Genomic DNA, 14,220 nt, shown 5'->3' on the forward strand with positions numbered 1-14,220 from the left:
TTAGGCCCAAAAAAAGACTAATTTTTAGGCCTTTTTCTGACAATACTGACCGAACTTCAAAAAAGGCTAAAAATAAGTCTTTAAAGACTAATGCCGGTTTTCCGTGGGACATAAATGTGGCTCTGAACGAGTGGTCTGATTGAATGTGATTGATCGCCATCTTGGTAGAAAAAAAAGGAATAAGGCATTAAATTTGATTAAAATAGATGAAAACCCTTGAAGCAATGCATTTAAGAAATTTCTTACTCACATACAATTGCCTTGCCAGAAATTATGTCCGGACATAAATGTGGCTCTGAACGAGTGGTCTGATTGAATGTGATTGATCGCCATCTTGGTAGAAAAAAAAGGAATAAGGCATTAAATTTGATTAAAATAGATGAAAACCCTTGAAGCAATGCATTTAAGAAATTTCTTACTCACATACAATTGCCTTGCCAGAAATTTTCTCACGAAACAGTCACTCGTCGTCGGTTATTCTTGGTTTATTCTTAATTTTTCTACCATGAAAGACAGTAAAGTTTGAAAGATAAACCCTTCCAAATAACGCCCTTAATTTCATTCAGATTGAAATAAATCAGTAAATCTAGCTTATCGAGAAATTAAAAAGAGAGATGTGAGCCGGTAACATGGAGTTAAACCACTGACGAACTGACGGGCCACCAAGAGCTCAAATTTGACCGCACATTCCCATCTTCCTTCTCACTCACCCTCAGCGATCAGCGATTGTCAAACACACGGTTTGACAGATGCGCTGCTGCTGCTGCTGAGAAGCTCTCTGAAGCAACATGTGAAAAGGGCGGAAATTATTCTTGATCTATTTTATTTTTGCAAAATCTTGGAAAAACGTATTTATTTCACAAATTATCCAATGTTAAATGATAGTTAGCAGTAGCATAATCAATCTTATTCAAATCAGCTCTTTTCACTTGTTGTTCCTGCATTTTTCGCAGCACTAAATGCCAAACTCGAATTTTGATATTCACTCAAGAAGAGGAAAGTAGGAAGAAAGAGAAGAAGAATGCGGTCAGAAATGAACGAGAAATTTGTCAGTGGTTAAACTTTCCCAACTTTCGTGGTAAACTTCACAGAGGCTTGACAGAAAGTTTAACTTCATGTTGCACTTTAAATTTCTCGATTCCCAAATCTAATGGTACGTTCGTTTGAACTCGCATGAAACTGAAAAAAATCGAGTGCGGTTCTAGAGTTTCAGTTTCAAGATGGCGGCAAAACTCGTGCGGCACTCTCGCGAGTTTCTGCAAAAAACAGCTCTGTGTGCGGCATTCAGTGCGGAACTATAGCCCTCAATCGAACGTACCATGAGATAAAAACCCTAATTAAACGTACCATAAGATAAAAACCCCACATCAGGGATGGAATAATCGCAAAAAATCAATTTCGCTAGCGAACTTTCTTCACCCGCGAAAGCGAGAGGAGGCAAATCACGCAAAAGAAAATCGCTCCCGAAATTCTCCAAGCAAATCAATCTGCGGGTGATTTTTTTGTGAATTTCCTTGTCAGCACCACTTAAAAATGTTTATTTCACTTTGTTTACACACATTGCTCATCTAGAAAAAGTGACAGGTCATTTTAAGACGTGTGACGTTACACTTGCAAATGCAGTAGTGAAAAAGATGTTCCGCCGAATAATCAAGATGATGATTTTTTTAGATTCATTTTACCGATCTTTCGTGCGCGAGAGATGAGAGCCATGCTCCCTTCGGATTTTTTCTCTTGATGAACGTCCAATGATTTTCTTTTGATGATGATTATTCCATCGCTGCCCCACATTAAACGTAGTCCTACGCAATTGGGTACTAAAGCCCTATGTCAATTTTTATGTACAACGGTAAAAAACACGATTAAAAACCATTTCTGATCACTATTTTTCATTTTAACGCAAATTTTTTTTTTGACAAGACAACATCTTTTCGATGGATCAACTATGGTCCCCTTGGAACGAGCTGTCAAGTAGGAGCTTTTCTGTCAAGAAGGACCGCGAGGTTAATTTTTCAAAATTGATTTAAAAATCCATTTAAAACTCTTTGTGGTCGTACAAAGGGTCATTGTACTCAGAAAAATAAGCTTTATCGCTGTAAACAATAATATCAGCAATCTATGCTTCATTTTAGGACCCAATTGGGTCCGGTGGCACCAGGGGGCGACATCTATATCTCACTACAGGCAGCTCGCCCGTAGCCAACACAAGCTGTCAACTTCGGCACCAGAACAAAAGGGAAATGTCAACTTCGGCTCCAGCACAAAAGAACAGCTGTTCGTTACGGAACCAAAACAAAGCAACTGCGCACTGTAAAAAAAAGTACAAAAACTGCAGGCATAAAATGGAAATAAAGTAATTATTGGTTCTATGTAAAATTTTACCGCAATGTACGTTTAAAAGTTAGTGTATGTTTGTGAGGTGATTTTTATCTTTTTTTTTTTGCAAAATAAACTACTAAAGTTGGGATTATTAAGCACACATCGGGCTGATGACCTCATTTTAAGTTGTACTTTTATCACATGAAACGTTTAACTTAACTACACTCAACCCTCGGTGGTTGGTCACTTTTTCGTTTGACACTTTTTTAGTTTGTACCCCGTTGGTTGGTCAAAGTCAAACTAAAAAGTGACGAACTGTCACTTTTTACACGGCGCTCACGAACACTATCAAAACAAACGTTTGGTAGTGTGTGTGAACTCCGTGTAAAAGGGGTGTCAAACTAAAAAGTGACCCCGTTCGTTTGACAACAGTTGGTGTCAAACCATCGGGGTTTGAGTGTACTATGTAATTTGACTTTTACTAAAGTAATTCTTATAACAAAAATTGAATTATTAAAAAAAGAATTTTTATTGTTTTCACTGTGCGCAGTTTGCGAGCGTTATCAATCTCAATCACCCAAGATGGCTGCCGTTAGCATCCCCCTGGGTGGCACAGTGGTTAGCGTGGTAGCCTCTCACCCCAGAATGGCCTGGGTACAATCCTAGACGGACCCGGTGGCTTTTTTCGAGTCGAGATTTGCCTGATCACGTCTTCTATCGGATGGGGAAGTAAAACGTCGGTCCATTAGCGTAAAAAGAGGTTTTGAGTGACTCACCACACATAACCTCGCACATAACCTTCGGACGCCTTGAAATGAGCAGAAACTTGCAAAAGAGACCACAAAAGACCCGGGGGTCGTTAAAGTGGATTGTTTTACTTTTTTTTTTCTCAGAACGTTTTTGGAATGCACCCTTACCAAAAATCATGATTTTTTGATTTCCAAATCCCACTTTTCATACGATTTTTTGAGTTCAGGTACTACAACCATAAAAATGGTTATATGGGTTGAACTGAAAAATTCGTATGAAAAGTGGGATTTGGAACTCAAAATATCATGATTTTTGGTAAGGGTGTGCCAATTTAAGCTGACTTCAACAATACATTGCATGTAAACATTGGCGCGAAGCAAGAGGGAAGAGAGAAAAATCGGTTGACAGATTGTTCGCTAGAAGCAAAAACGCCAAACAAGAAGAAGACAACTGCGGTCAAAAGTGGTTTGCTCGTGGCACGTCAGTTCGTCAGTGCCCTAACATCCCAAACCCACATTAAACGTAGTCCTACGCAATTCAGGTTATGTTTGTGACATAACTACTTTAACTTTTTATAATTTCAATGTGCCCCTCGCGCTCGTCGTAAAAAAATCATCGAATTCATCGCTTACCTTTTTCACGCCCGTCACTCGCTGACACACATGCAATCAAAACAATCAGGAACTTTTCTTTATAATCACTGGAATGACATTTTGTGAATGAATGGGGGATGGTTTAGAAAAATGGTGTGATTGGAAAAGGGTGGCTGGTGAAGCACGTCTTGAAGAATTTTTAATACGTCATCATAATTTTCTATGCTATTTTGTTTAAATTTATCTGAAACATATTTATTTTTAATGTGTTAAAATAAAACATTAATTTTTAAATCTTGGTCCGTTTCCAAAAGCTGTTCTTGAATGCACCCCAACCAACCCAACTGACAGCTGATGGGTAGTTTATTTACGTTTTAAGATGGCTCCCGTCGTGACAGACGGCGCGCACTGGTGTTTGTGTCATAAACTTGCGATGTTTTTCATCTGACGTTCAGCTGTACGCACACACACACAACCCCACGAAAACGTCAGTTTTAGTTCAGTCAGTCCGTCATCAGGGAAAAAAGAAAGAAGGCTGCGAAAAGTTTCGTTCGTTTGCCCGAAATTTCAGCTTTTATTTTGGAAAAGGTTTTCTCCCCGTTTCGAGTCGCGCTAGTTTCGAACTCCCGCGGATCTGGTCCCGCCGTCAAATTGTGCGTGTGTGCTGCAGTGGCCCCGGAAGTGGGTGAAAATTGCGGAAAAGTGCTGGCACCTTCGGGTGTGGAAAATTATTATTCGACCGTGAGAGTGGGTGAGGGAGGAGCGAAGAGGAGAAGGAGGTGGTGGAGCAGCAGCAGTGCAGGAAAGAAAAAGAAGGCCAAATTTTTACAGTGTGGTGGCAGCCTACTTGTCTTGTTTCGTGCCTGGGAGAGAGGGTGACGACGACGTTGTTGTTTTTCTGCCTGCTGCCTCTGCTTCTGCCCCTTGGTGACGAATCCGAGTGTGCTGTGAGAGTGAAAATCCGAGTGTGAAATACTTATTTTGCTGCTAAACAAAAGTCATCGCGACTGGGAACAAAGCAAGCGAGTTCTCGAGTAAAGCAAGAGGAACCTTTTTGAGTCTTTTATTGCCTCAGAACCCGCGTTCCGGAGTGACCACAACAGGAAGAAGTTAGGTAGATCGAGCAAAAAAAAAAAAAAAGATGGATTCCGACGACGAGAGTTTCGACGAGCACGACTCGGGTAATGTGTCCAGCGGGGACGACGATTTTGCGATGGATGTGGACATAAACCAACCCGCCCGGAGCCAGCAGGAAGAGGACTACCCGTTCGAGGTGCTGACCACGGAGGAGATCGTCCAGCATATGGTGGATTGCATCAAGGACGTCAACACCGTGGTCGAGGTGACGCATCGATTCTGCCCGAATCAACTCTGTTTTTGTTGTTATTATTATTTATTTTTTGTCTGTGATGAGTGCCTGTGTGTGTGTGTTTTTGTATGTGATTGCGTATTTTCCAACGACTCGGTCGATTTCGCAGTGGCCACAGCTCTCGAGAAATCCAATTTGTGTGTTGAAATTCCCCCCCTTTAGCTTCAACTGTGGAGGAATAGTGCTTTTCTGTTTGCACGGTTGCTGTTGTTGTTTTTGGCACAAACAGCGACGATTTTTCATATGAGCAAACACAACGGCCAAAGACGGGTTATTCCCTATCCCGTCATGTCTCATTTCATAAGGTTGCACCGAAACGCACAAATCTATGGGGAAAATCAGCTTCAATCGATTGAAACTGTTTTTGTTATTGCATAAACAATTGATGAGAGTAGGAATCATACCTACTCTGTGTCACTAAAAATGTGGAAATGTTGTGCAAACTTATTTTTTTGGTGACACGCCATTATGCGAAAAAAAATCTTTAGAAGAAATCATCAAACATGAGGCAAGCAGAAAACACTTAAGACAAAATGTTTCACATGGGATAATCAAAACAGCTGTTTAACCTTCTATTAAAGCAGGCCTGCCCAACGTCCGGCCCGCGGGCCGGATCCGGCCCGTGAAACCATTTCATCCGGCCCACCACGGCTTTTCAAAATAGTTCTATGACCGGCCCTAAAGGCTGTTTATGAAATACTCAATAAATAAATTGAGTGTAAAAATTTAAGATATAAACTTGAGAATCTCAAATTTTCAGATATTATAACAAAACATTTATTTATTTTATTTTTGTTTTAACGCCAAAGCAATGCTGTAGAGCGAATAATTTGATTTTTATATTTTTTTGCTTTAACATAGAATGCTGCTAATTCAACGTTTTTTTGGGTTTTGCCTTTGTATATTTTCAAATGAATTTTTTTACATTTCAATATTCTTATCATTTCTACATTTATTAAACTTGATAAATGTGCAAAAGGATTACTGGAAGACACTAAATTTAAATTTGGCTGTTTTTACTTCTTATTGAATTGTTACATTTTTAAGGATTTTGATTAAAATTTAGTATTCTTGAATGAGTAAACAAAAATAATGTATTTTTTTAGAACAACTTTTCAATGATGGCAAATTAATTATATCGAAAATAAAGATCGCTTAATTTTTTTTAAATATTAAAAAATGTTTTAAAATGTGTCAAGAAATTAGCTGGCAATTTTTTTATAAACTAACAGATATATATATTTTTCTACCATTCTTTTAATATCTTGTCTTTAAAATCATTTAGAAATGTTTTTTTTCCAATATTTGAATAAAGGTGCACAACAACTCAAAAAATGTTTTTTCGTGAAGAAAATTTTAATCCATATTTTGTTTTAATAAATTTAAGAGCGAGTTTTTCACCAATGTGTAACAGGTCGTATCGAGGTGCTCCGATTTGGATGAAACTTTCAGCGTTTGTTTATCTATACATGAGATGAACTCATGCCAAATATGAGCCCTCTACGACAAAGGGAAGTGGGGTAAAACGAGCTTCGAAATTTGAGGTCGAAAAAACACAAAAAATCTTTAAATTGCTCGTATTTCCGTAAAACTTTATCAATTTCAACTTTCTTAGATGCATTCGAAAGGTCTTTTGAAGCACTTCAAAATGTGCTATAGACATCCAGGATCGGTTCGAATTTTTCTCTTAGCTTTTGCAAATTACTGTCAAAAATAAGTTTTTTTAAAACCTTAATATCTTTTTCCAACAGCCACCAACACCCATACTCCCATAGGTCAAAAGATAGGTAATTACATGGACTATAAGCCTACGGTGTTAACTTTTTGGCCAATCGCAGTTTTTCTCATAGTTTTTCGATTTTTCTAGAACAAACATTTTACAACGTTAGTTTTTGCCCTGTAGGCCAAGAAGATGGCACATTTTGGTCTCAATTTTGTCATATTCGGAATCCTCGGACAATTTCACGTAAGTTAAAAGTATTGGAGTTGTAATTTTGATTTAAAAAATAATTAAATAAAACATTTTTGAAAAAAGAAATAGATCTTATTTACCCTATGATCAATACGTCAAATGCTGTATCAAGTAGGCGAAAACCTGTTTTACCCCTAATCCAACAAATTGTTAAAAAATATTTTAATTCATTCTAAATGGCATTTTTTTCCAATCAAATTTTAAACTCCAATACTTCTAACTTACGTGAAATTGTCCGAGGATTCCGAATATGACAAAATTGAGACCAAAAAGTGCCGCTATGGAGGCCTACAGAGCAAAAACTAACGTTGTAAAATGTTTGTTCGCAATTTCGCAATTCGCAATTTTTCAGTGTAAGAACGGGCCTTGACCGATCTTATGCACTAGGTTCCCGACGAACACGCACTGCCCTTACACCTACATCTCACCCTTGCTCTGAGTCAGTACGAGCAGCACGCTAGAACACGCTTTGAGTGTTCGTGCCAGGCATGCACACCTTCTTTTCCGGTTACGCATTTTAACTCGGCCGGGGGTGGTACATTAAGTAGGGTTTGATGTAAGTATAAGCGCCTAACCATTTATAGTGTGCCTATCAATTTTCATTAAAGCAAGTACTGTTTTATTTTTTGTTTGAATTCAAAAACTAGTTGTTATTCTACTGTGTACTGTTTTCTCCTGAAATCTTCCCTAATGTTGAATCGTGTTAATCTGTTGCTATTTCTTCTGTCGCGGTGTTTTGTTACAATGTTTTGGACCTAAGCATGTTATTCAAAATTTTACCAAAAATACAATAATTTTATGTGTGTGATCATTCAATATATTAAGTAAGGACTCGAACCATACTTGTTTCAAGAAAAGGGCGTAGATTTAAACAATAGACAATAAAGGAAAGCAAACTACATAAAGTTCGATACTGAAAGAATAATTGTAGTTTGAAGGAAAGAAGAGTAGAAGCCGATGAAAATTACATTTTAATAAATAAATAAGTAAATGGGTAAAGGAAAGATCAATGACAAACAGAAGTTAACATCGTTTCGTTTACATATTAAGGTAAACTGTTTTTGTTAGGGAAAACACGTTTCAGTATTTATTGGGAAATTAGAGAAGAAGAGTAGAAAGATGAGTGAAGCAAAATTAAAGTACAGTACTGGTTCGGTAACTGAGCTTGTTTGACTGAACTACTTGGGCTGTAGCCCACTTAAAAAGCAGACAAACGTAAAATAACCAAACAAACCGGAATGATGAGGGGCCACAAGCTGGATGCACAAGCAAGTTCAGCAAATTAGAAATCATATTTAAGTTTTAATGAAATGTTAAGTCAAAATTTAAGGAAAAATTAAAGGTGAGCTCTGAAAGAAATTTAAGCAACCATCATTTTACATTTGTAGCGAAAATGTTATGCATCGGTCCCCTCGTCATTTTTCGTTCAGCCCAGTTTACGAGCAGCATTCGGTAACTGTGCTACATTCTCAGCCAAGTTACCGAACAAGTACTGTTGTTGGAAATGTGCAGAAGAAATACCCCGTGCTGCGATGTTCTAGGTACATCCACAACAGTTCGTTCAACATGCTGTGAATCAAAACAATACCTTCTACAATCACAAATGACTTCCCTTTCCCACATTGCCACTTTGTTATTGTTGTCCATGCTCTGCAAAGAAAGGGATGTTAATAAAATATAAAAACTATAAAATAACGATACAAATACTTTCCGGAACCTGAGTGCCATCAGGTTGATGTTGTTGCTGTTGTTTCCAATGTGATAGATATCACACCGGAGACGTCTTGATTCGGTTGTCCTGGTGCGACCGTCCTCCAGTCGTAGACCCAGGCATGACATGAAAATGAAGACAAAAAGATGCATTAATACATGAACTTCTTGCTCACGAATAACCCAATCCCACCCAAAACAACACAGCTAATCTAGGTATGCACCCAAACCAACTGCGTTGTTCCGTGCCCTCCTCATTCGGCTATTTCAATATGATTGTCCTGGAGAATCCTCCCTAAGGATCGTTAAATTCCGAAGTAACTTCCCAAAAGGGCACAACCCCTGTTGCAAACAAACAGTTCACTTTGAATGTGACTGGAATAGGCTGCCTGATCACACCCAAGGCTACGCTCCATTGAAAAATCACTACGGAACTCCCTAGTGATGGCCGTCCACGCAATCATACTTCGTCATGATAGTGCTACCTTGTCACTCGCCTATACGTCAGTTACGTAAATACATGTGACAAGACAGAACAATCACCACGATTCGAAACATGGACATCATCGACCGCCAGCTAGACAGATGTTCAAGTCATCATCTAGCATACGGGGAGGCATGAGGATAGGGAACTGATGCAGGACCAGAGCTATACTGTTCAGACTCTCATAACCAGGAATACTAACAACCAACATTTGGCGGATCGCTTCCCTGATTACGACAGTCGCAAACAGGACTGCCGATACAGTCAGTTCCGCTCCTTCCAGGATGTCCTGCACCTGGGCATCCCTAGTATCCAAAGGCATTAAAACATAGTTCAAACTAGCAGGACTGGGAACTTTATTTATTGCACTGTGGTTACTTGGAATCTTGCAGCCCTTGGCCGACACTAACGTTGTAAAATGTTTGTTCTAGAAAAATCGAAAAACTATGAGAAAAATTGCGATTGGCCAAAAAGTTAATACCGTAGGCTTATAGTCCATGAAATTCCCTAACTTTTGACCTATGGGAGTATGGGTGTTGGAGGCTGTTGCCAAAAGTTATTAAGGTTTTAAAAAAATCCATTTTTAACACTAATTTGCAAAAGCTATGAGAAAAAGTCAAACCAATCCTGGATGTCTATAGCACGTTTTGAAGAGCTTCAAAAGACCTTTCGAATGCAACTAAGAGAGTAGGAATTGATGAAGTTTTACGGAAATGCGAGCAATTTTAAGAATTTTCATGTGTTTTGGACCTGAAACTTCAATGCCCGTTTTACCCCACTTCCCTTTGTCGTAGAGGGCTCATATTTGGCATGAGTTCATCTCATGCATAGACAAACAAACGCTGAAAAAAAACGAAACTATTGGCACTACGCCCCCCGGGGCATGGCCTTCCTCTAACGTGGGATTTCTGCTCCAGCGCCTCTGACGAGACAGGAGAAACCGGGACCGACGTTTTACTTCACCATCCGATAGAAGCTCAGTGGATAAGGCGGGAATCGAACCCGCGTCTCATAGCATCATCGGGATCGGCAGCCGAAGCCGCTACCCCTGCGCCACGAGACCCACACAAACGCTGAAAGTTTCATCCAAATCGGAGCACCTCGATATGACCTGTTTCACATCGGTGAAAAACTCGCTCTTAAGCTCTTGGTGGGAAAGGGTTCCATGTTTCTCCCAGATATGTTCTTTTTTATCAATTATGTAGTTAGCTATTTCATTCCATGACATAGTTATTTTAATTGCCCAAAAAATAAGTAAGAGTTATTTAATCCACCTTAAGGTGGTTGGTGCCTTCCTCACATTATTGTTGTATTTACAAATTAATTTAAAAGTTTTTTTTTTAAATTTTAATTTTTTTATTTCATTTATTTTTTATAATTATTGATTCTACCAGAACAGCAATATTAAATTCTTTTTTACCAAATCTCCAAAATAAAGGAGAATAGAGGGGGGTAATTGAATTTAAAAGTGCTGATATGCCAACATTAGGTGCACGATGGAATTGCATGCCCTAGTCTTATTAAACAATGTCTCATGAACTGAAATATATTCAGTAAAAAGTTCGTGTAAATCTTTGTCGAGACAAAATGATGTATTCAGCAACATAATTAATACAGACTTTTTCCAGAAGAGACGCAGACACTGCTTAAGCAATGTGGCAACCGGGCGATACGCATGCTGCGCGACTCTCGCGCGTAGGCAAAAAGATCCGGCCTTTGAGGTTAGGCAAAAATCACCCTTTTTTGTAGCTACAAAAAAACTTTTTCATGGCATAACTTTAAAAGTACTTCATTAAACAGAATAAAATTTAATAGGGTCTTAGGGGACCCCAAAACGAACAAAATAAGGCGGATCCGGCCAAAATCGGTTCAGCCAGTTCTGAGATAATCGTGTGGAAAAAAAACATGTCTACAGACATCCCCACAGACATTTGTTCGGAATTTGATTCTGAGTCGATTCTCGATTTCGAGTGATTTTATAGCCTTGCCTCAGCTAAACACGCCATTTTGTGCAGCTCACATTTTGACATTCACAGATCCCCAAAATTAGATTTCAACCCTGAGATATTCAATGAAAACCGCAAATAAAAACTCCGTGCATCATTGTCACTCTTCATATGAAAAAAGTTTTAATTGTGTCATGCTACCTTGACACACTCTGGAAATTGCTGTCAGTGCGACAACTGGCCAAAGCCATTTCAGGTCAGAACGCGTTTGACACACGTACAAGCCCGACTACCGCAAACATTTGTAATAATACTCCTGGACTCCTGCAACCAAATTCAACCAAACTTCGGGACAATGCACAGAATGGTCAACCGAACAAAACGTTATGTTTTGTTTATTCGAGGTTAAACATTAAAACGCGCTTGTCTCGGAACGTCAAAAAGCGGCGTGCGACAAGATAGCACGACAACGAACGACGTCGAATTAACAAATGAAAATATTCGGGTGAACATATCGTGGTTCTGTGTGTGTGTGTGCAACCAACCAAACGGGACCACGCGGTCGCTTCTTACAAATTGAGTTGTTTCCATGTATTTTTAGATCTACATTCTATACATGCAAATAACTCGCATAGGCATTTGGAAGGTGTTAGCTCTGCCGAGCTTCGGTGACCCATTTCTACGCTGGCTAGCCAAGCGCGAGGTGCCTCAGTTTGAATCGACAAGCCCCGCCCTGAAGAACATTTCTAGAGTACTTTTTCAAAAGGTCCTATGTGCAAAAACCTCAACCTGAGAAATTTGAGCATGAGCATGAGCATGAGCATAGTTGACTGCCAATGAGCTGCTACTCCGTTATTGACAGATCAGCTGAAGTTAAACAATGAATCAAAAATGATCAGTGGGAGCCAACCATCCGTCCACTGTTTAACCCCTGAAGACCCCGACTTTATTATTCAATACCGGCGCCCTCCCAAGAAGCCTGCAGTTCAACGAAAGGGAGGAATGTTAGTCCGATAGTTGAAGTTGCAGACTCATCAAGCACACAGTTTTTCGCTATATACTTGTTGATACCGCTTGAGACCGTTGAATCCACAGCATCTCCTTCAAGCATCACGTGATTAATTTTTTTTTGGGTTAGTGGGATAAGGTATTGGCTTTTCGATGCCTCCCGAGCTACGACGCTATGGGGAGGACTTTCATAACAGACCCGTCGGCGAGCCTTCCGAGCAACGATGCTATGGGAAGGTCTTTCTGGTTAACACACAAAATCACTCACACACAGTTATTTTGCTCCACTATTAACTCAACGATCCAAATTGTCAGTGCGTCTTTCGTTCATTATATAGAATTGGCTTTTTCACCGCAAAAAAAATTAACCTTATTCAAAAAATTTACACACAATCCAGCCGACGTCGTGCCTTCCGATCAACGATGATATAGGAAGGGCTTTGAAAATCACAAAAGAAATCACTTTTCACTCCGAATATTTTTTACGACCACGCGCTCCCTTTGCCAATTATGCACTGATGAAGCTGCATTTTCAGAGGGTAATCTTCTCCTCGCAGCACACAATACACGACAAAAATGTGAAACAAAAGGCACACAAAAAAATCACTTTTCACTCCGAATATTTTTTACGACCACGCGCTCCCTTTGCCAATTATGCACTCTGCACTCGAACAGCGACACAAGAGAGACGAAAAATAACACGAAAAAACAGGACTGCGCGTCCCACAAGCACCGCACTCAAAACCTCAACCTGAGAAATTTGATGATAAAGTTTTGGTGCACATTTTTAAATCCCATTCAAACACGTTTGGGTATTTTTCGATTCTGAAAACGCCCAAATGGGTCTAGAGTAATGCTTTTCAAGTGTACATCTCGGGATTATATAAAAGACAAGATTACACTTAGTTCTGACGCAATTTGGTTCATACAACCTGTGAGTGCACATAGGACACGTTTCATAGAACAATTTTTGCACATAAGACATTGGCATTGGACTATATTTATGTGGCATTGCTCATAAAACTTTATCAAATAAAATGTAAATCTCGATTTAAAAAAAAACTACATTTTTGTGATAATAATGTATTTCCAACCCTCTCGCAACGTGTAGGCAACAGCTGACGAAGAGCATGAAATATTTCAATGCTTCCAGCGCGTGAGAGGAGAGAGAAACCGTTATTTACCAATGAGCTTCTGTCAGATGGGTGGCGGGTAGGATAATTTACGATGCCAAATTAACCAATGCGCCAATGTAAACAATCATTATTGTTTACATTGGCGCATAGGATAATTTGACATGGTAAATTATCTTATCCGCCTATCGTGCTGTGAGCGCACATACTACATGTTTTAATCTTTCGTTTTTGAAAGTTTTTGCCCCAAGTAGTGTAAACATATTATTTAACACTTATAAACAGGTGTTTCGATAGCCCCCCAGCAGCACTGCATGCGCACAACTTTTATGCCAAAGTGGCAGATTACCTGGAGGCGGGCTAGCGCGGATCCTGTTGATGTACAACATCCGCGAGCGGGACTGCACCGTGGACGCGTACCGGCTGCTGAACGAATATGCCGACGATGGGAGGCGGATCGCCGCCTATAACAAAGGAACAACCTACCGAAGAAGGCGCGGCAGAGTGAGAAGAGGTCGAGGAAGACATTTCGGTGCTGGTGGAAAAGCAAGCCAAAGCGACCAAACGGAGAAGAAAAAGGACCGGTTCGAGTCGGTGGACACCGGGATGAAAAATATCTGCTTTCTACCTAACCTAAACTGCGCTCAAGATTCGGCGGGACGAGATCGAAACCAATAAGAAAAAGAGCTGCAACATTCTGCGGTTAATGCCGATCGACGTAATCACCAAGGCCAACCTGAAGGACACTATTGACGACGCCGGCTCTCTGTTTGATCGATACTTTGTGAGGGAACCACAAACGTTCGTGATCATCTTCCACCGGCGATTAAACAACGGACTGGAACGCGAGAGCGTCATCACCGGGATCGCCGAAATGAACCGGGACAACAAGGCGAACCTGAAGCATCCGGAGCTGGCAGTGATCGTCGAACTGAT

At 39.9% G+C, this 14,220-nt stretch overlaps 1 protein-coding gene across 1 annotated transcript in view; it reads left to right on the forward strand.

Moving 5' to 3' along the window:
- The first annotated feature begins 4,150 nt into the window (after positions 1-4,150).
- Positions 4,151-14,220, forward strand: part of LOC120414993 (E3 ubiquitin-protein ligase ariadne-1) — a 28,263-nt gene continuing 18,193 nt past the window's right edge. The window contains exon 1 of the mRNA XM_039576351.2: positions 4,151-5,004. Within this exon, the coding sequence (XP_039432285.1) occupies positions 4,804-5,004 (201 nt within the window). The 5' untranslated portion in view covers positions 4,151-4,803. The remainder of the gene's footprint in view (positions 5,005-14,220) is intronic.

This window comes from Culex pipiens, chromosome 2 (genome assembly GCF_016801865.2).
Source record: "Culex pipiens pallens isolate TS chromosome 2, TS_CPP_V2, whole genome shotgun sequence".
Taxonomy (NCBI): domain Eukaryota; kingdom Metazoa; phylum Arthropoda; class Insecta; order Diptera; family Culicidae; genus Culex; species Culex pipiens.